At 40.1% G+C, this 21920-nt stretch overlaps 2 protein-coding genes across 8 annotated transcripts; both read left to right on the top strand.

Moving 5' to 3' along the window:
• Positions 1–1567: 1567 nt before the first annotated feature.
• Positions 1568–5209, top strand: srsf2a (serine and arginine rich splicing factor 2a). Of its 7 annotated transcripts, XR_003442701.2 has the most exons (5): positions 1568–2103; positions 2703–3015; positions 3652–3895; positions 4289–4382; positions 4905–5209. XR_003442701.2 is itself a non-coding variant. In XM_027160437.2 (3 exons), exons 1-2 carry the CDS (start codon positions 1748–1750, stop codon positions 3001–3003), a joined length of 657 nt encoding a protein of 218 aa, XP_027016238.1. In that variant the 5' UTR covers positions 1568–1747; the 3' UTR covers positions 3004–3015; positions 3652–5209. The 7 variants fall into 7 exon arrangements, 3 of the variants coding, with proteins under 3 accessions (XP_027016238.1, XP_027016237.1, XP_027016239.1); XR_003442699.2 differs by having other exon boundaries at positions 2703–3895; XR_003442700.2 differs by lacking the exon at positions 3652–3895 and having other exon boundaries at positions 1570–2103.
• A 1016-nt stretch (positions 5210–6225) lies between these two features.
• On the top strand, positions 6226–20026 carry LOC113640958 (matrix-remodeling-associated protein 7-like). The gene is made up of 4 exons (XM_047817058.1): positions 6226–6536; positions 7002–7179; positions 19321–19429; positions 19703–20026. Exons 1-4 carry the CDS (start codon positions 6390–6392, stop codon positions 19815–19817), a joined length of 549 nt encoding a protein of 182 aa, XP_047673014.1. The 5' UTR covers positions 6226–6389; the 3' UTR covers positions 19818–20026.
• Positions 20027–21920: the final 1894 nt, after the last annotated feature.

The following is a 21920-nucleotide window of genomic DNA, read 5'->3' as shown; positions in this document are numbered from 1 at the left end:
TGGAGCATGAAGCAAAGCGGAGTCACTCTAACAGCCAATCCTGTGGTTTTGTATTCATTTTATACCAAAAAAAATTGCCAGGGATTAATTTGTTATTTATTAAACAACATCATTTATATTCATTTATCACTGCTTACAATCTTGTGAAAAAGTTGTGAGACGTTTGTTATGTTACTTCACTTACATTATCAGAGGTATATACAAGTTTACTAGTGACCCTTCACACCCTGGACACAACTTATTCCAGCTCCTCCCTTCTCTCAGGCGCTACAGAACTCTGTTTTCCAAAACTGCCAGACACAAGAACAATTTCTTTCCCCAGACAATCACCCTGATTAACAACTCACCATAATTATATTCCCTGCTTCATATCTATAAGTACTGCATTATCAGAACTGTCAGTCATCACATCATCAGTATACGTTACACACACTACTGCTGCTGCATATCGTACAAATTTAGTTATGTCTATATTGTCCTGTATAGACTGTATTGTGTTGTCTTGTATAGTATAGTGTTATTTATGTCTGTATTGTCTTGTATAGACAGGTGGAGTTGTCTTGTACAGTATAGTGTTATTTATGTCTGTATTGTCTTGTATACACTGTATTGTAATGTCTTGTATGGAGTTGTCTTGTATAGTATAGTGTTATTTATGTCTGTATTGTCTTGTATAGTCTGTATTGTATCTTCTTGTATAGCATAGTGTTATTAATTTCTGTACTTTTGAGTCACAAACAGCTGGAACCAAATTCCTTGTGTGTGTCAACACACTTAGACAAATAAACCTGATTCTGATTCTTTCAGCTATAAACATTCTGTCATCATCCACTTGTTTTTCTCTTTCTTAAATTTACAAAAACAAAAACAAAGAAACAACACACAAAATAAAAATGCAGCATGTCATGCAAGCTTCACTGTATCAACAATTACGTGTTTTTATTCGTGATCTGTTTGCCTTATACAATATGTCGGTCACACAGGTGCCTGTGAATACTGTAATCGGTGTAGTTTGTGCAGTTGAATCTCTGGGTTGTTGGTCAGGGTTTGAGACTTGGCACCGTGTTGGGATATACACATAGAAAGAACTTCACTGTAATGTATATGTGACAAAAATAAAGCTTGATGCTTCCAGAGAAATGATAACTTATTATAATGAGCACAACGGCAATAACATTCATGTGAAGATGGATTTGCGCCACCTCCCGGAGGTGAAGTGGTATTACATGATATTGTGTATTATTCTAAGACAAAATATTCAGTCTTCTTGTGTTGTATATATTCGTCCATTTATTTTAATTATGTTACTTATTTAATCGCTATTTTAATCAGGCATTAATTAAAAGCAAAAACATAAAAAATAAACACAACACAAAATTTCACCAAAACGCCAAATTTGGAACAAATACTTTTTTTTTTTTTTTAAATATGTACGTTTAGGACAAAAATATAATTCATATGCATGTAATACTTTCAGAATTTAAGTAATAAAATGGCAAAAAAACAAAACAAAACAAAACAAACAAAACAATACAGTATTATGACCAGGAGCTGAAGCGATGACGCAATAAAGAGTTCCGCTTGGTGTGAAGTCCGTCCCCGGAAGTGAACCTGCCGCCATTTTAGGTTTATCAACGCGGCGTGTTCGGTTGTGCGTTGAGTAACGTTTCTTTCTTTCCTTCCAGTCTTATCGATTGTGTTCTCTTTACACGTTCTGCTGTGACCAGGTGAGTACAGAGCTGTAGACATGAGTTACGGTAGACCGCCGCCCGATGTCGAGGGCATGACGTCGCTGAAAGTGGACAATCTCACGTACCGAACCTCGCCCGAGACTCTGCGGCGTGTGTTCGAGAAGTACGGCCGCGTTGGAGACGTGTACATCCCGAGGGACCGCTACACCAAGGAGAGCCGCGGGTTCGCTTTCGTGCGCTTCCACGACAAGCGCGACGCCGAGGACGCGATGGACGCCATGGACGGCGCCCTCCTGGACGGACGGGAGCTCCGCGTGCAGATGGCGCGTTACGGCCGGCCGCCAGACTCGCACTACGGCCGCAGGGGAGGACCTCCGCGCAGATATGGCGGCTACGGACGGAGGAGTCGCAGGTTGGTGTCCTCACTACACAAACACGACACAAACATGGCGCCGTCGGGAGCGACAGGTAACGTGATTAAGGCCGGATTACAAATGGCGACCTGTTGAACTCGGCCATACAGGGCCATTTTTGAAATCCATCTATACAACTCTGCCATATTTGAAATCCATACAAAACTTATTCTTTTTTTCCTCGTGTGTAAAGTATGTTTGTTTGCGGCATGTTTTAGCTTATATTTGTGCATATTTTGTGCAGCCGAGGCCTGGTAAGCACATTCGAGCCTCGGTGTTTCCTGGGGAAGGGAACCGAAATAGAGCGTTGTTTAGCCGCTTATAAGGAAACTACCAGCGCGGTGCAACTGCGGCCTACAAGGCCGAGCCACATTAGTTTGTCTACACAATAAATGAGTAGCTAATTAGTCAGTATTACACCATGATGAGTTGTAGAAAAAACACGTTTTATAGTAATTATTAATAAACAGATATTTAGCGATTTTAAGAACGTTCGGTGACGTCGAATACAAACGTCACCGGACGTTTCTCGCGCCATTTTTTTTTTTTACCCGCCGTTCAGTTTGTATGTTGTGTTGACGCGTTATTTGTGTTCCAGTCGCAGTCCCCGGCGCAGGAGACACAGCAGGTCCCGCAGCAGGAGCCGCTCTCGCTCCAGAAGCAGGTCCCGCTACAGCCGCTCCAGGTCCAGGTCCTACTCTCGGTCCCGCTCCCGGTCTAAGAGCCGCACACCCCGCAGGAGCAAATCCAAATCTCCCTCCAGGTCCCGATCCAGATCTAAGACCAAGTCTCCTTCCAGGAGTCGCAGTCCGCGCTCCAACAGAGCGTCTAAATCCAAGTCCCGGTCCAGGAGCAGGAGCAGACCTAAATCCCCTGAGGCCAACGGAACAGAGTCGTGAGCCTGAGTACAGGTAAAAACCCAGTCCCAGGACAGTGACCTCTGGGTCTGTTACTGTTGTTTATTATGCTTTATTCTCTTTTTTTTGTTAAGCCTCAAACATATTTACACAACTAGCTTAAAACTACTACAATAACACACACACACACACACACACACACACACACTCTTAATACAAGCCCATTACAAAATGGCTTTAAACAATGACATGTGGCACATTGATGCTCTAATCTAAAATGGGGTTCTTGGATATTTCTGGGAAACAAAATAATTTGTAGACCTGGAGAACTATGGTATTACAGGAAAGAAGCTTAAATGATGTCATTTATTTTACATAGTCTGTTTTCTTGTAAAGAAAATCATATGCAAAGGACAAGAACCCAAATATATCAGCAGTTACAGGAAAGGTTTTTTTTTTTTATTTATTTTTTTCATAAAGAGATTGCGATATTACGCAGGTGTCGGATTAGTGCTTTGCCGTCGGCAATGGCGTTAGGACATGTATGACTGTGTAATAAATAAATAAGAGGCACAACCAGAACCCGGTTTGGAAGCCACGACAGGTAAAACCGTAAGTATTTCTTTATTTGCAACCAATAGATTCTGGGTGGTAAACATTTTACCTTAATGTGGAATTCTTTCCTCCAAGCTGCTGATTCCCGTATGCAAAAGAGGAGTTTGGGGGCAGTTTGAGAGCAGTTAGTGTGTGATCCGACCGTTGGCTGCCTGCTGCTGCTTGGCGGTTGCTATGGAGCAGGTCGGTCTCAATGAGTGTTGAGGTGGTGTTGAGGTACGTTCGCAGGACGACGGACCGAGGCCTTTTTTCCATCTTCCTTGTCACACGCCCATAGACGAAAGCAGGACAGAGAGAGGGATGCTTTCTCAAAGCTCGTGTAAGGAGTCAGAAGTGACACACGATTTCTTTAAAAATAACTTCATTTGTTTTCTTTTGCTGACGTCTTAAAGTTGCTTTCAGAAACGCATCCCCTACCCCCAGGTTTTTCCTCATTCGTTGAGGTTGCTCAACACCAATTTAGGGTAAATAACTTGACAACTGAGCAACTCTACAAATACTGTTGCTCACAAAAAAAAGGAATGTAAGGTTTGATGTTTTGTAATCACAGGATTTTTTTCTTTCTTTTAAACAAAGTTGAAGGTGGCCTGTAGTGCTTAGTTAAGTGATGGCTGCTTTTATGGAAATGTAGGAACTATACAAGCAAACAGAAGCTTGTATAATTAATACTCTCTTAAATTCTTCAAAACTCACTGACTTTTTTCTTTCCTAGATGATGTCAGATGAATGAGTCTTCATTTCGGAGGATCACATCGAAAGGAAAAGTCCATCTGAGGATTTCTAAATTCACCTTATCAGACCAAAAGGTTGTTGCAAACACTTGGTCTACATCTTTTTAGCTTTTTTTTTTTGCCTTTGTTCAGTTGACCAGAATTTTCTGTATCGTATTTTGAAGTGTGATCATTGAATTTAATATTTGCGCTTAAGTGAAATTCTTAGGTGGAAAGATTTTCTTCATTTTTTTTTTTTTTGCTAGTTTGTGCATTTGTTTAGTACTTCATGTAAGTAATCTTCCAGCCAATAAAGTAAGTTCATTTTATTCAATCCATTACGTCTTTTTTCTTTAATGCAGTGTGTATTCAAGTCTGTAATGTAATAAAGCTGATTTTTTTTTTTTTTTCAACTCTGTATGTAACCTCTGGCCAGATGTTTAACCCTAACACATGCAAGTGATTAAGAAATTGGACATTTCATGTAAAAACTCCGTTCTCTACCTGTTGCATTCGGATTTCCTTTTTTTTTCTTTCTTTTTTTTTTTTTTAACAACCTTCTAATTTGGCAAGTCTGTGATTTTTCTAATGCTCTCCCTTGTATCTTTTGTGCACTAGGCGCAGTTGCGCAGCAGTTGAGTATTGCTGGTTAGCTGTTAAGGTGGCGTGTTGCAGTGCAGAGTGCTTGGCTGTTTCCAGTATTCTCCTGATTGCTCCCGTGTAACACCCTTGATTTGACGGTTTTAAAAGCTGCAGCAGAATGACCTGCGTGGGTCCTTCCTGCAAACCTTTCGTTCGATTAATTTACGCAGTGGGAGGTAGTGCACCAACATTATCACGTTTTCAATGGCAGCATTTGTTCTCTGGAAACATACACGGCTGTAAGATCCATGTGAATGCTAATAAACATTTTTTGTGTTAAAGCTTAAGCGTGCGTGTCTTGATTCTGCGAACGTGTTCATTTAGCAGCTGGTCTAAAGCGTTTGTCTGAAGAGTCGCCGTGCCAACATGTGGAATCTTGTTATAAAGCCCCCAAGATTCTAGGATGGTTTATACTGTAACACGCCTGAGATGGTTTTGCATTACGTTAATTTTTAGTTAACTTTTCTGTAGTTTCACCATGAGGCATTCATTTGTTTTAAAATAAAGTTCCTTGCAGAATGAAGACTAAATAGACTTCCAGGAGAAAATGTTTTGACCGTATAGGGTTATCTTTTATTTTCTTGTGTTGTTGTAATCTTCCCTCTGTGCAGGTTTAAAATGATAAACTATTTAAATTCTTAAATATTTGGTGCAGAAAAGGAATTTTGGTAAAAGAGGTTAGGGATCGTATATGTTTAATATACTGTGTGTAATTTTTCCAACAGAAACTAATTTGACTCAAATAGCTTATTGAAAATAAACATTTGCACTGAAGCGGTTTGACGTCACAATTTATTTAAACGATTAATAAAAACAATTGCAGCAAAGATTGTCAAACAAAATGCCTATGGATCAAAAATAGCCTGAAATGTTCTTGCACATTTAATATGTAAAAAAAAATTGGTAAATTTGCCTTTATTCAGTTTAATTTCTTTATAAAGTAAATAAGTTTTATTTATTTAATGAAATTAAATTTATATGAACGGTTATAATTGTGTAATGGACTTTTAATTGTGAGTTTATATTTAATTTGACATTTTGCTGTCTTGATTTTTATTTTTATAAGATTTTTTGTTTTGTTTCGCATCTCCTTTAAAATCACAGCCTTTATCCGATCAATTATGCACCGGAAGTCTATTTTCAGCCATTTCTTCACAAGGCTACAGCTTAATACATAGCTTGTTATTTATATTACGTTCTTCGTGTCTTCAATGTTGTTATTTGTAAAATATATATATATATATATATATATATATATATATATATATATATAGAGAGAGAGAGAGAGAGAGAGAAATTAAAATCTGCTGTTCATTTTATTTTTTCACGGCGACAGTACTGAGTCTGCGCAACTCCGCGTTTTAATGATGCACACAAACGCCTGGTGGGATTTAGGATTTGATCCCGAGCTATAGTTTGTTGTTTATTGTTGTAGGTAGCGGATCGAGCCAAAAAAAAGCTATGGATGCGTGGTTCCTCTTGCTTTCTGTCGCTTTCACGACCCTCGCTGGTTTTCTCACAGCTGTTTTATTTAGAAGAAAAGGAGTTTCGCTAAAAACAGCCACAAGAACAGCCTGCACAGAGCACGAGGAGGGCGCGAGCGCCACGGTAGGATAGTGTTTATGTAGTGTTTATAACGTGCATATGCACAGAGTCATTTAATAAAAAGTGTTTGCATACCGGATATTTGACCACTAACATTTTAAAAGTGTCTGTTTATTGTACTCGTGATGCATTTTACAGTCAGTCTGGAAAAGACGGTGTCACACCCTGGATAATAAAACTCACTTCCTTAAACTCTGTTAAATGTCCATTTAAAAATTAGTTTTTCATTTGCTGATATTATTATTATTATTATTATTATTATTATTATTATTGCTATTATTGCTATTATTATTAAAGGCATCCTAATCACTGATAATTTTGTACCTTGTAACATAAACCATTGTCTAAAAATATGGAGAGAAAAAAATAATTAAAAAACTGATTTTTCTACACAAAATGATCTTCCTGTTCAACGTTTTTTTTTTTTTTTCACGTTTTTCTGAAATACGAACGTATGATTTGTCTCAGGAAGCACCCGCTGGACTCACCGAACCTCATCCTGAATCTGAATCTAAATCTGAATGTACAGCACAGATGACTGAAGAGCTGCAGGATGAGCCATGCACGTCGAACCAGCAAGAGAGTGTTGGGGATCAGTGTGAACGAGACGAGTCAGAGAACGACGAGTCTTCACACACACTCTCAGGTGAATAAGAAATCCTTCACACCAGTGGTTCTTGTCAGAAAAGCTGGGAAGCACAACATGGTACCAAACCTGAGACTACCTGTAGGAGGTGGTGTGAGTTCGGCCCGTGTTTTAGTCCGATGACGACGTCATTAGTTTCCACAACACACGTGTAGCATGAGCGACATGGGAACATTGTGGGACTAAACACAATGTGAGATGCCTTAATGCTCATCATAATATTCAAAGCACCAAAATATCAGAATCAGAACGGTCTTTATTGCCAAGTTTTTCCAAGTTTTCACATTAATTCATTCACTCATTTTCTACCGCTTATCCGAACTACCTCGGGTCACGGGAAGCCTCAGATCTCAGGCGTCATCGGGCATCAAGGCAGGATACACACTGGATGGAGTGCCAACCCATCGCAGGGCACACACACTTGATCATTTAAAGTTTGTTTTGACCCAAGATAAACACAAATGCACCGGGGATTGATAGGGTCAAGTGAGACGAGCGGCGGGAACGAACACACTCAGATTCGGACCACAGCGAACGTGTCCAGATTGAAAAAGTCTCAAGGTCTCGTGAAAGCTCTATATGAGCACCACGGAGCTTAGAGTTACCTCAACCTTAGAGTTTAATTAATGAGTGTCTGGAAACAGGAGCTCAATATTTTTAGCTCTGTATTATTCACTGACACGCTGAAATCCACCTCGTGATTCTCCCAATCTCACAGTCTCGTAGACGTAGTTTTGGTAAGATGTTGTTTTGATCAAATGTGATTCATTAGTCATCAGAAACACCAAAAAATGTGAACTCGGTGATTTTTGACAGTGGTGTGGCTGCTGAAGTGAAGTGAGGTGTTTTGCCGCCTGGGATTTTCATACACCACGGTCTCTAGAGGTTCACACAATGGTGTGAAAAACAAAACAAATCAGTGAGAGGTCAGAGGAACAAAGGGAAAGCCAAGGAGACTACGTTAAACACACCTAACCTAACCTTTTGTTACCTATGATGTGAGAAGAAAAACATTTCAGAATACATAAAACTTCAGGTCCATACTGTACATTTAAATACAGGGATGCAGTGGATGAGTTAAAGGGAAACTTCGGTCTAAAGTCAGCTGTCGCTATGGTGAGTAATCCTTGCGCTTTTCCTCCTGAGCACATTTTCACACCTGTGAGACATTTGCATTTTCACCTTCTCGATACCCTGCTGATTAACAGCAGTTATTTCTCCGAAAGCCGATCGGTCACCTTCAGGCGTTTCCCATCGTTTGATTAGTTGCATTCGAAACATCATTTTCCTTTAATCTTTACAGCCGTATTGTCAAAGGTTTGTCTGAATTATTGCTAATGAAGAAGAGGAAATCAAAAGAATCATCTTCATCACTAAATAACAGACCAGCGAGCGTTCAGTCTCCACTGCAGTACATTTGATTTTTATATTACAAGCATGTAGACATTTTATTAAAAAAAGAACACCACCTGTATACCATTATTATTATTGTTATTATTGTTATTATTGTTATTATTATTATATTTTTATAAACTGAAAAAAAAAAATCCTTAAGATGATAGACATGACTTTTTCTTTAAAGTGCAGAATACTTACAAAAGGAAATTTGGCCGATTCTGAGTAATATCAATGTCAGACTTAGTTACTGCAAACCCATAGGACTGAAATCAATTCAATTTTATTTCTATAGTGTTTTCCACAATGGACATTGTCTCAATGCAGCTTCACAGAACATAAGAAATGTAGCACAGATAGCTCAGACTTAGACTTAGAATTATATTTAACCCTTGTATGTTGTTCGTATTTTTGTTACTCAGCCAGTGTTCGTGGGTCTATTTGACCTGCTGTATTTTAAGGTTTTTAATTCAACAAAATAAAAAATTTGATGTTAAAATACTCTACCGATGTTTACTTCATCCCAATTACAAGCAATATAAACAGCATATATGGTTAATATTTGCCCTTTACCTTTATCACATCACATTTCTTAATTAAAGCGCGACTCATTTTTTGTTGTTTTTTAATAAAATGTAATAAAAAAAAAAGAAAATCAAATTTAATCAAGTTATGAGTGGGAAAAAATCAACAAATTTACAAGCAAGCAAAGTTTTTCAAAACTATTGATGTTTATGAATATGGGTCCCACAGACCCGAACAACATACAAGGGTTAAATGTGTTTGTATTTATCCCTAATGAACAAATCTGAGGTGACTGTGTCAAAGGAAAGTGTGAGGAAAAACTTTCCTCACCACAGTCACCTCTCCACCGAGGCAGTTCTGGTTCGGAGCCAGAGCCTAATTTAGAACCAGTTCTTTCTGTTTCGACAGCCAAAGCACCGGCTCCGAACCAGGAAAAGTGGTTCTTAAGTAGCACCAAAACGTTGCTGGTCTAGACTTAAGAACCGCTTGGGGCGGGAGCAGGGGGAGGGGCTACGGTTAGCGCATTTGATAATGTACCTTAAGTATACTAATGTTTAATACACTTTTACTTGATATATTATCAGCAGATAGTAGGTAGCTACATGCTAAGGCTAATTTTTTTCTGTGTTAACGATAAAATAACGTTATGTACTTTATCGATTACAACCGCCGTTTATACAGATTACATGGAACGGCACGTACACGTTGCCAATGTAGGTTCGCAAAGCCATGAGCATTAACAGTAAAGCAACATCCGCCATTGTTGTTGTGTTTGTGTTTGCCGCTGCTGCGCTAACGTTGCTGGGACACGTGACACGTATACAGTGACGTCACACTCAGCGCTGTGATGGCTCTCTAGCCGGTGGAAAGGCAAACTGGTTCTTAGAAGGTTCGCTAGTGGAACCAACTTTGAACCAGCACCCGGTTCTTTCCGGTGGAAAAGAGGCGTTAGATGGAAGAGGAAGAAACCTTGAGAGGAACCAGACCCAAAAGTGAACCTCATCCTAATTTCGGTGACACTGGAGGGTGTGACTATAAATTATTATAAAGAACAAAGTGTGTTATAATGAATAATGTCTGAGTTTTATAATAACGATTGATGTCCGAGTTTTATTTGTGGAGCGCTTTTAACATCTTGTAAATGTTTGCGTTGCATTATTCTAAGTTGAGATTACATGGTTTTGAAAGTAGATGGTGCTGGAGAGTCATCACAACACACTAGGCCTACACAACTACACGTTCAGGTGATTGTAAACTTCGGCTAAACAGATTCCTGGGTTATCAACGCCCATACTTTACCCACAGGGAGTTAACAGTTTCACACTGTACACTGATTTAAACTTGGCTTCCAGTTCCTGTTTGCCAGAATCCATGACTCATGAGTGGATAAATTCAGCATGTGCAGGACGTAGTAAGCCTGAATTGTTTAAAGCGCTTGATGTGATCTTTGTCTCTCATTGAATTCCCCACTCAGATACCTCAGGGCATCTTTTCCAGTCTTATCTGTGTGAGATGGCTGTTTAGTTTCCTGACACAAAAGCAAACGATGGAACATCAGAGATCCAGACTGTTTTCTTTGTTGTTATGGTGATTGAATATTCGGCTTGAGGACCCGAAGTGTGAAACACTCAAGTTCTCGATCACACCTTACGACAGTGTACCTCGTGACCACGATATCCCATCTAGAGCCCAATTCGATTGGAAGGAACAGTGTCTGTAATGGAAATTTTCAGAAGAACAGATGATTTGTGATGCAGATTCTGTCTTCTCTTACCCAAGAAATAAAGGTTTAATGTGATGAATCTGCTCATACTGAACACCCTTCCAACACACGTAGTACTGTTTTACTTCACAATAACACTTAAGTGGAAGAGTAAATGTTTACAATCGCTTTATCTGGTGTGAGAAGAGGTTTTTTCTCTTCAGGACGGCTTTTCTCATCCTGTACATTGCTGTACAAATACTGATCCTCGGTATTTTTTGGTCATTTTTTCAGAACAAGTCTGAATGCTGAGAAGGAATTGTCTAGCATCTACATTTCTTTTGAAATCCTTTTTTTTTTTTTTTTTTAACTATAGACTCATCTCTCATCCCAGAACCATTGGGACATTTCTAGAGTTGGAAGGGATCTTAGACTCCTGTATTTTTTTGTTTGCACTGTCTATTTGTCTTGTCTCACACTGTTTACACCAGGTTTCACAGTTGCACAATATGTGGCTAGGACTAACTTACTAAATCCTTAGCTGTGTCTTTGTGTTATGTAGCATCACAATCCTGGAGAAACATTGTCTTATTTCACTGTGTACTGCAACAGGTATATATGGTTGTAATGACAATAAAATCTACTTGACATGACTTTCCAGTCAGCAGATAGCACTGTTAGTATACGATCAGTAGGAAGTCGTCATTCATTCATTTGTTTATTTATTAATTGGACGAGTTGGTGAGGTAAAAATAATGCAACTATTGGTGAGTCATAGTCTAAGGAGTCTAAGACTTTGATCCCTTCCAACTCTAGCAATGTCCCAATGGTTCTGGGATGAGAGATGAGTCTATAGTTTTTTTTTAAAAAAAATTGGATTTAAAAAGAAATGTAGATGCTAGACAATTCATTCTCAGCATTCAGACTTGTTCTGAAAAAATGATTAAAAAATACAGAGGATCAGTATTTGTACAGCACAACAGACACAGTCACAAAGCTGCGGATATACTGTACAGAAATCTGCATCACAATGTACACATCTAGCTTTTAGGCTTTAATCCTCTTTAAACTTATTATTAACGGCAGGTGTCAAAGCCAGTTTTTTCGGTTAGGCTGCGTTCGTGTTGAACCAGAGAGAAGGTGTTTCAGCAACAACTTGTCATTTCTTCATCTGTCCATTTCCATGTAAAGTATATATAAACGGATGAGAAAAACGTCAAAGGGGGAAAAAAAGGAAAGAAAATGGCTTCCGCTACAGGAAATGCAGTTATAGGTAGTTAAAAAATATTGAAAAAAAAATTAAAAGAATTAAAAACATCATAATCTGATCTTAGTCTTATTAATACCAGTTGGTTATCTGATTGTGTGCAAACCCCACCCACCCCCACCAAACCCATACAGTGGCATTGCAGGGCTTTAGAGGGCTTAAGCCCGTCATGTACTGAAAAATGTCAATTTTTTTAAAGACTGAAAACATTTTACACCACATATGAAGTACTTATGGGCTTATTATTTATATATATATATAATAAGCATATATATATACATATATATACACGTATATATCTGTATATATATATATATATATATATATAATAAGCATATATATATATACATATATATATGTATATATATATGTATATATATATGTATATATACATATATATACACGTATATATCTGTATATATATAGAGAGAGAAAGAGAGAGAGAGAGAGAGAGAGAGAGAGAGAGAGAGAGTAAGTTCGTCCTAGATACATATTGTGCAACTGTGAAACCTGGTGTAAACAGTGTGAGACATAATTATATTAAATATAATAAAGTACGTATGTATATATATATATATATATATATATATATATATATATACGTATATATATATATATATATATATATATATATATATATATATATATATATATATATATATATATATACGTATATATATATATACAGTACATGACGGGCTTAAGCCCTCTAAAAGTATATAATAATAATAATAATAATAATAATAATAATAATAATAATAATAATTCATTCATTTTCTACCGCTTATCCGAACTTCTCGGGTCACGTGGATATATATTTGATTTTCCAGTAGCAATGTTTCTGTTTATTGTCTTTTGTGTAATGTCTTTTTGTATTTTTTTGTTTGCACTGTCTATTTGTCTTGTCTCACACTGTTTACACCAGGTTGCACAGTTGCACAATATGTGGCTAGGACTAACTTACAAAATCCTTGTTGTAATGACAGTAAGATCAGTAGGCAGTCGTCATTCATTCATTTATTTATTTATTCATTGGACGAGTTGGTGAGGTAAAAATAATGCAACTATTGGTGAGTCATAGTCTAAGAAGTCTAAGACTTTGATCCCATACACACTGGAAAATCTAATATATTACAAAATAATAAGCCCTCTGAAAGTATATAATAATAATAATAATAATAATAATAATAATAATAATAATAATAATAATAATAATAAATGTATAACAAATCAAATAAAATTTTATTTCTCACATACACATACATACAGGGTAAGATATGCAATAAAATGCTTTATGCAACTGTCTGGTATAAGAATAAAGAATATCAAAAAAGTATAAAAGATCAAAAAAATAAAATGAGTGTAAATGTTGTGTAAATAGTGTATAAAGTGGCACTGTGCTGTGTGTGTGTGTGTGTATATATAATTATTATTATTACTATTATGGGGGACACGGTGGCTTAGTGGTTAGCACGTTCGCCTCACACCTCCAGGGTTGGGGGTTCGATTCCCGCCTCCGCCTTGTGTGTGTGGAGTTTGCTTGTTCTCCCCGTGCCTCGGGGGTTTCCTCCAGGTACTCTGGTTTCCTCCCCCGGTCCAAAGACATGCATGGTGGGTTGATTGGCATCTCTGGAAAATTGTCCGTAGTGTGTGAATGTGTGAGTGAATGAGAGTGTGTGTGTGTATGCCCTGTGATGGGTTGGCACTCCGTGCAGGGTGTATCCTGCCTTGATGCCCGATGACGCCTGAGATAGGCACAGGCTCCCTGTGACCCGAGGTAGTTCGGATAAGCGGTAGAAAATGAATTATTATTATTATTATTTTATTATTATTATTATTATTATTATATACTTTTAGAGGGTTTAAGCCCGTCATGTACTGTCAACTGACCCGTTTTTTTTAAAGACTGAAAACATTTTACACCACAAATAAAGTACTTATGGGCTTATATACATACATATATATAGTTTTGTAATATATATTTGATTTTCCAATGTGTGTGTGTGTATATATATATATATATATATATATATATATATATATATATATGTATATATATATGCTTATTATATATATATATAAATAATAAGCCCATAAGTACTTTATTTGTGGTGTAAAATGCTTTCAGTCTTTAAAAAAAATTGACATTTGACAGTACATGACGGGCTTAAGCCCTCTAAAGCCCTGCAATGCCACTGTATGGGGTTGGTGGGGTGGGGTTTGCACGCAATCAGATAACCAACTGGTATTAATAAGACTAAAATGAGACTATGATGTTTTTAATTCTTGTAATTTTTTTTTCAATATTTTTTTTAACTACCTATAACTGCATTTCCTGTAGCGGAAGCCGTTTTCTTTCCTTTTTTTTCCCCTTTGACGTTTTTCTCGTCCATTTATATATACTTTACATGGAAATGGACAGATGAAGAAATGATAAGTTGTTGCTGAAACACCTTCTCTCTGGTTCAACACGAATGCAGCCTAACCGAAAAAACTGGCTTTGACACCTGCCGTTAAAAATAGGTTTAAAGAGGATTAAAGCCTAAAAGCTAGATGTGTACATTGTGATGCAGATTTCTGTACAGTATATCCGCAGCTTTGTGACTGTGTCTGTTGTGCTGTACAAATACTTTGACACCTGCCGTTAATAATAGGTTTAAAGAGGATTAAAGCCTAAAAGCTAGATGTGTACATTGTGATGCAGATTTCTGTACAGTATATCCGCAGCTTTGTGACTGTGTCTGTTGTGCTGTACAAATACTTTGACACCTGCCGTTAATAATAGGTTTAAAGAGGATTAAAGCCTAAAAGCTAGATGTGTACATTGTGATGCCGAGATAAGTCTCAATACCACCGTCGTCACCTTAACCTGCTCTTAGACTTCGAGAATGTGTTTTTTTTTTTTTTTAAGTATTACTATAAAAGTCTTCCAAAAGCACAAGAACACTATAATCTGTTAATTTGTCATTTAGAAGATACAATCATATCTACACTTGGTTTGTGTAGACTGTGCCACATATTTAACTGTAAATAAATGATGTACATAATGGCCAGAGTATAAAAACCAACACAGTGTCTGGATCGGTTCCAGAACCTCCTACTGCATATTTACCTGTCAGATCAATTTCAAGTAGTTTTATGAAGACCGTGTCCTGGTACACAAGCTGTACAGGATTTATAGGGAAATATACACCTTTATTTTGCTTGTATTCTTTAATAAATGGTTGCTAGGTAGATGTCATGGGGTCAATATGTGCACAATTTTTTAAATAAGGTCCATTTTTAAATAAGGTCCATAGTAACAGCATCCATCCATCCATCCATCCATTTTCTACCGGTTATCCGGGGCCGGGTCGCGGGGGTAGCAGTCTAAGCAGGGATGCTCAGACTTCCCTCTCCCCAGACACTTCCTCCAGCTCTTCTGGGGGAATACCGAGGCGTTCCCAGGCCAGCCGAGAGACATAGTCCCTCCAGCGTGTCCTAGGTCTTCCCCGGGGCATCCTCCCAGTTGGACATGCCCGGAACACCTCCCCAGGGAGGCGTCCAGGAGGCATCCGAAACAGATGCCCGAGCCACCTCAGCTGACCCCTCTCAATGTGGAGGAGCAGCGGCTCTACTCTGAGCTCCTCCAGAGTGACTGAGCTCCTCACCCTATCTCTAAGTGTGCGCCCAGCCACCCTGCGGAGGAAACTCATTTCGGCCGCCTGTATCCGGGATCTTGTCCTTTCGGTCATGACCCAAAGCTCATGACCATAGGTGAGGGTAGGAACGTGGATCGACTGGTAAATAGAGAGCTTCGCCTTGCGGCTCAGCTCTTTCTTCACCACAACAGATCGGTATATCGATCGCATCACTGCAGAAGATACATCGATCCGCCTGTCGATCTCCCGCTCCATCCTTCCCTCACTCGTGAACAGGACCCCAAGATACTTAAACTCCTCCACTTGAGGCAGGAACTCTCCACCAACCTGAAGAGGGCAAGCCACCCTTTTCCGGCTGAGAACCATGGCCTTGGACTTGGAGGTGCTGATTCTCATCCCTGCCGCTTCACACTCGGCTGCAAACCGTCCCAGTGCATGCTGAAGGTCCTGATTTGAAGAAGCCAACAGGACAACATCATCTGCAAAAAGCAGAGATGAAATCCTGTGGTCCCCAAACCTGACTCCCTCCGGCCCCCGACTGCGCCTAGAAATCCTGTCCACATAAATAATGAACAGGACCGGTGACAAAGGGCAGCCCTGCCGGAGTCCAACATGCACCGGGAACGAGTCTGACTTACACCCGGCAATGCGAACCAAATTCCTGCTCCGGTCATATAGAGACCGGACAGCCCTTAACAGAGGGCCCCGGACCCCATACTCCCAGAGCACCCCCCACAGGTCATCACGAGGGACACAGTCAAATGCCTTCTCCAGATCCACAAAATACATGTGGACTAGTTGGGCAAACTCCCATGAACCCTCCAGCAACCTGGTGAGGGTATAGAGATGGTCCAGTGTTCCACGACCAGGACGAAACCCGCATTGTTCCTCCTGAATCCAAGGTTCGACTATCGGCCGAATTCTCCTCTCCAGTACCCTGGCATAGACTTTTCCAGGAAGGCTGAGGAGTGTGATCCCCCTATAGTTGGAACACACCCTCCGGTCCCCCTTCTTAAACAGAGGGACCACCACCCCAGTCTGCTAGTCCAGAGGCACTGTCCCCAACCGCCACGCGATGTTGCAGAGGCGTGTCAGCCAAGACAGCCCCACAACATCCAGAGACTTAAGGTACTTAGTGCGGATCTCATCCACCCCCGGTGCCTTGCCACTGAGGAGCTTCTCAACTACCTCAGTGACCTCAGCTTGGGGGATCAACGAGTCCACAACCGAGGCCTCCGCCTCTGCTTCCTCAATGGAAGACATGTTGGTGGGGTTGAGGAGATCCTCGAAGTACTCCTTCCACCGTCCGACGATGTCACCAGTCAAAGTCAGCAGATTCCCACTCCCACTGTATACAGTGTGAGCAGGGCACTGCGTCCCCCTCCTGAGATGCTGGACGGTTTGCCAGAATTTCTTCACGGCCAACTGATAGTCCTTCTCCATAACCTCACCGAACTCCTCCCAGACCCGAGTTTTTGCCTCTGCAACCACCCGGGCTGAAGCTCGCTTGGCCCTCCGGTAACTATCAGCTGCCTTCGGAGTCCCCCGAGCCAACCAGGCTCGATAGGACTCCTTCTTCAGCTTAACAGCATCCCTTACTTCCGGTGTCCACCACCGGGTTCGGGGATTGCCGCCACGACAGGCACCGGAGACCTTATGGCCACAGCTCCGTGCGGCTGCATCGACAATGGAGGTGGAGAACATGGTCCACTCGGACTCAATGTCTCCAACCTCCCTCGGGATCTGGTTGAAGCTCTGCCGGAGGTGAGAGTTTAAGATCTCTCTGACAGGAGACTCTGCCAAACGTTCCCAGCGGACCCTCACAGTACGTTTGGGTCTGCCCAGTCTCCCTCCTCCCCTGCCATCGGACCCAACTCACCACGAGGTGGTGATCAGTTGACAGCTCCGCCCCTCTCTTTACCCGAGTGTCCAAGACATACGGCCGGAGGTCAGATGAAACAACCACAAAGTCGATCATCGACTTTCGACCTAGGGTGTCCTGGTGCCATGTGTACTGATGGACACCCTTATGCTTGAACATGGTGTTTGTTATGGACAAACTGTGACTAGCACAGAAGTCCAATAACAGAACACCACTCGGGTTCAGTTCGGGGGGGCCGTTCCTCCCAATCACGCCCCTCCAGGTGTCACTGTCGCTGCCCACGTGAGCATTGAAGTCCCCCAGTAGAACGACGGAGTCCCCAGTCGGGGCACTTTCTAGCACCCCTCCCAGAGACGCCAAGAAGGTCGGGTACTCAACACTGCCATTTGGCCCATAAGCACAAATAACAGTGAGAGACCTCTCACCCGACCCGAAGGCGCAGGGAAACGACCCTCTCGTTCACCGGGGTAAACTCCAACACATGGCTGCTGAGCTGGGGGGCTATGAGCAAGCCCACACCAGCCCGCTGCCTCTCACCGCGGGCAACTCCAGAGGACACCTCAGGCTCCTTCCCCCCCAGCGAGGTGACATTCCATGTCCCTAGAGTCAGATTCCGTGTCCGGAGATTGGGTCGCCGAGGCTCCCGCCTTTGACTGCCACCCAATCCACATTGCACCAGCCCCTTACGGTTTCTCCTGCAGGTGGAGCCCGGCCGGGCCCCGTGGGGTAAGACCCGGCCACCAGACGCTCGCATGCGAGCCCCAACCCCGGGCCTGGCTCCATAGTGGCTCTATAGTAATAGCAATATAGTATATTATGTTAATAGTACATATCCCCCTGTATATTTCGGTTATAGTAATAACTATATTTTGTTTATAGCACATACCCTTCTGTAAATTTTAGTTTGTAGTAATAGACATCTGTATATTATATTCATAGCACATATATATCATCTGTATATTATAATCATAGCACATATATATATCATCTGTATATTATGTTCATAAAACATACACATCTGTAAATGACTGTTTATAGTAATAGCCATATATTTTGTTACAGCACATATCCTTCTGTAAATCTGTATATTATGTTCATAGTACACACACATCTGTAAATCACGTCCATATTACCAATAATTTAACTTATTTAACTCTTGTACAAACTGTATATCCTGCACTTGCTGCTATTGCACTCTGGTAAGAACTAAACTGCATTTCTTTGCCTTGTACTTGTACAATACATGTGTAATGGCAATAAAGTTGAATCTAATCTAATCTAATCTAATGTTCCTGAACAGGTTGAACAGGACTTTTCCCCCAACATGCTACACCTCATGATCTTAATAATTAAATAATCTGTTTAGTGCTCAAAATAATTGTCAATATTCTAGATTTAAACCAAAAGTACTGGTCACTTTGTGAATAAAAATAAATGCATGCACTATTGTTTTTATTTATTTATTTACTTACTTACTTACTTACTTACTTACTTACTTACTTACTTACTTACTTACTTATTAGTCTATTTTTAGTTGGTCCTAAAATTTAAACAAAACAGTACTAATTTATCCGAGGACGAATGAAGACTTTGATGATTAATTTAATGATAAATGTTAATGATTGTTCTGGGGCCCTTAGTTTTGTGCCACCGAGTGGCCAATTGAAATTGTGAAAGCAAAAATATGCCAATCATGTCATCAATCTGTGTGCGTGTGTGTGTGTGACAGGAAACAGGAAGGATAATGAGGATCAGGCTCTAAAGTACATGCCCGGTATGTTGCGGACGAGCCAGCTTGAGAAAATGATGAGTAAAGAAGAGCTGGAGGAAGAACAGAGGTAAATCTCCCTCTCTCTCTCTCTCTTTATATATATATATATGAGACAGAGGCAGAGAAAGACACATATATATATATATATATATATATATCTGTCTCTGTCTCTCTCTGTAAGCTTTAGCAAACCAAATAACAGAATAAGCAAACACACCCCATTGTAAGCAGGAAATTATTAAAACAGGTGATTGTGTAAACAATGACAAATCTGACACAAACTTTACTGCACTGTCCATTTCTCATCTTTCTACATGATTCTTAAACGTCTTCGTTTCAGGGTTCAGCAGGAGCAGCTCGCCGCAATCTTCAAGCTGCTTAAGGAAAACCAGGACACGTTTGGAGAGGTGACGGAAAAAGACATGGAGGAACAGCTTAAGCTTTACTCGATCTGAAAAGAACTGCACCAAACACTGCTCTGGCAATATGGACACGAAACGTTATCACTAATACTTATTGTTAATGCTGTTCAGAAGTGTGGGTCCTGAATATGTCCTGAAGTCTGGACTTTTTATGGATGTTTGGAAAAAAATTTATTTAATAAAGGTAAATGTGTATTAGAATTAAACTGCACACAATTCACACAGTAAAACGTAGTAAAATATCTCTCTCTTTGTCTCTGTAAACTATAGTATGCTATCTAAACTATACTTTGTGTGTGTGTGTGTGTGTGTGTGTGTGTATACAGTGGTGTGAAAAAGTGTTGGCCCCCTTCCTGACTTTTGATAACACAAGTACACACAAGTAACACAAGTATTATTAAGGGAAAACAAAATCCAAACCTACAAATGGTCCTGTGTGAAAGAGTGTTTGCCCCCTGAACCTAATAACTGGTTGGGCCGACCTTAGCAGCAAGAACTGTAATCAAGCATTTGTGATAACTTGCAACGAGTCTGTTCCAGCACTGTGGAGGAAATTTTGGTCCACTCATCTTTGCAGAATTGTTGTAATTCAACCACACAGGAGGGTTTTCGAGCATGAATGTAATGGGACACACACCCTCCAAAAAGTTTAAGTTTTGTCTCATCAGTCCACAGAGTATTTTCCCAAAAGTCTTGGGCATCATCATGATGTTTTTTGGCAAATCTGAGACGAGCCTTTATGTTCTTTTTTCTCAGCATTGGTTTTCATCTTGGAACTCTGCCATGCAGGCCATTTTTGCCCAATCTCTTTCTTATGGTGGAGTCATGAACATTGACCTTAACTGAGGCAGGTGAGGCCTGCAGTTCTTTGGATGTTGCTGTAGGGTCTTTTGTGACCTCTTGGATGAGTCGTCACTGCGCACTTGGGGTAATTTTGGTCGGCCGGCCACTCCTCGGGCAAACACTTTCCACACAAGGCAAAGAAGGTTTGAAGGTTAGTTTTCCCTTAATAATAAAAACCTTCATTTCAAAACTGCATGTTGTGTTTATTTTTGTTATCTTTGACTAATATATAAATTTGTTTGATAATCTGAAACATTAAAGTGTGACAAACATGCAGAAAAATATAAAATCAGGAAGGGGGCCAACACTTTTTCACACCACTTTATGTGTGTGTATGTATGTGTGTGTGTGTGCAAACCCGCACTTTAAACCCACTGATAGATGACGCGAATAAGATTATTCAGTTAAATTCAGATTTATTTGTATCGAGCCTTTAACATAGGACATTGTCTTAAAACAGCTTTACGGAAATATAAAAATGTACAATTAAAAAAAATTAAAGCCAGACGCAGTGATGGCAAGGAAAAACTTGAGATGACATGAGGAAGAAGCCATGGGAGGAAACAGACTTTATAGTGAACCTCATCATTTAGGTGACACTGGAGAGTAAGATTATAAATAACTATTTATATAATTGTACTATACTATAGTATACTATATACATTCATTTTCTACCGCTTATCCGAACGTCACGGGGAGCCTGTGCATGTCTTTGGACCGGGGGAGGAAACCGGAGTACCAGGGGTGTATCCTGCCTTGATGCTCGATGACGCCTGATATAGGCACAGGCTCCCCGTGACCCGAGAAGTTTGGATAAGTGGTAGAAAATGAATGAATGAATGAATGAATGAATGTTCTATTAGCATGGTATAAAAATTCCAAAGGACCCAGTCAATAGCGATCAAGGCTCACTGATCCAAACTGGACCAAGTAGGTGGAGTTTGGGTGGAGGAGGATAATGCTAATGGTCTGGGGTTGTTTTTGAGGGTTTGGGCTGCTGAGTTCCAAGGTTTTGTAAGAAATGACAGATAAATGCAACCAAATTCTACTCCACGGTACAAATCAAAAAGAGCTCATTCCTAAGAAGACTTACGTATCAGAAGGTAATACGTTTAGAACTCTAAATGAATAAACTTGTTTCAATCGTTAGTATCTAAGCGGCAGCAGGACATCAAGGATCGACAATAACAAAGGGTCTACGTGACCGCGATTACCATTTAAAGTGACCATTTGGTTGATAATTATGACAATACCAAGCCAAGGTGTACATGACCATGATTAACATTTAAAGGC

Source organism: Tachysurus fulvidraco, chromosome 8 (genome assembly GCF_022655615.1).
Source record: "Tachysurus fulvidraco isolate hzauxx_2018 chromosome 8, HZAU_PFXX_2.0, whole genome shotgun sequence".
In the NCBI taxonomy this organism is placed as follows: domain Eukaryota; kingdom Metazoa; phylum Chordata; class Actinopteri; order Siluriformes; family Bagridae; genus Tachysurus; species Tachysurus fulvidraco.
Note: the sequence above shows the minus strand (reverse complement) of the source record. Positions and strands in the feature narration are given on the sequence as shown.

Excerpts from the sequence above, each read along its gene's own strand:
- srsf2a (XM_027160437.2), top strand. The coding sequence starts at position 1,748 with ATGAGTTACGGTAGACCGCCGCCCGATGTCGAGGGCATGACGTCGCTG. Across the intron at positions 2,104-2,702 it reads TACGGACGGAGGAGTCGCAG|TCGCAGTCCCCGGCGCAGGA; the intron begins GTTGGTGTCCTC and ends TTTGTGTTCCAG.
- LOC113640958 (XM_047817058.1), top strand. The coding sequence starts at position 6,390 with ATGGATGCGTGGTTCCTCTTGCTTTCTGTCGCTTTCACGACCCTCGCT. Across the intron at positions 6,537-7,001 it reads AGGAGGGCGCGAGCGCCACG|GAAGCACCCGCTGGACTCAC; the intron begins GTAGGATAGTGT and ends GATTTGTCTCAG. Across the intron at positions 7,180-19,320 it reads GTCTTCACACACACTCTCAG|GAAACAGGAAGGATAATGAG; the intron begins GTGAATAAGAAA and ends TGTGTGTGACAG.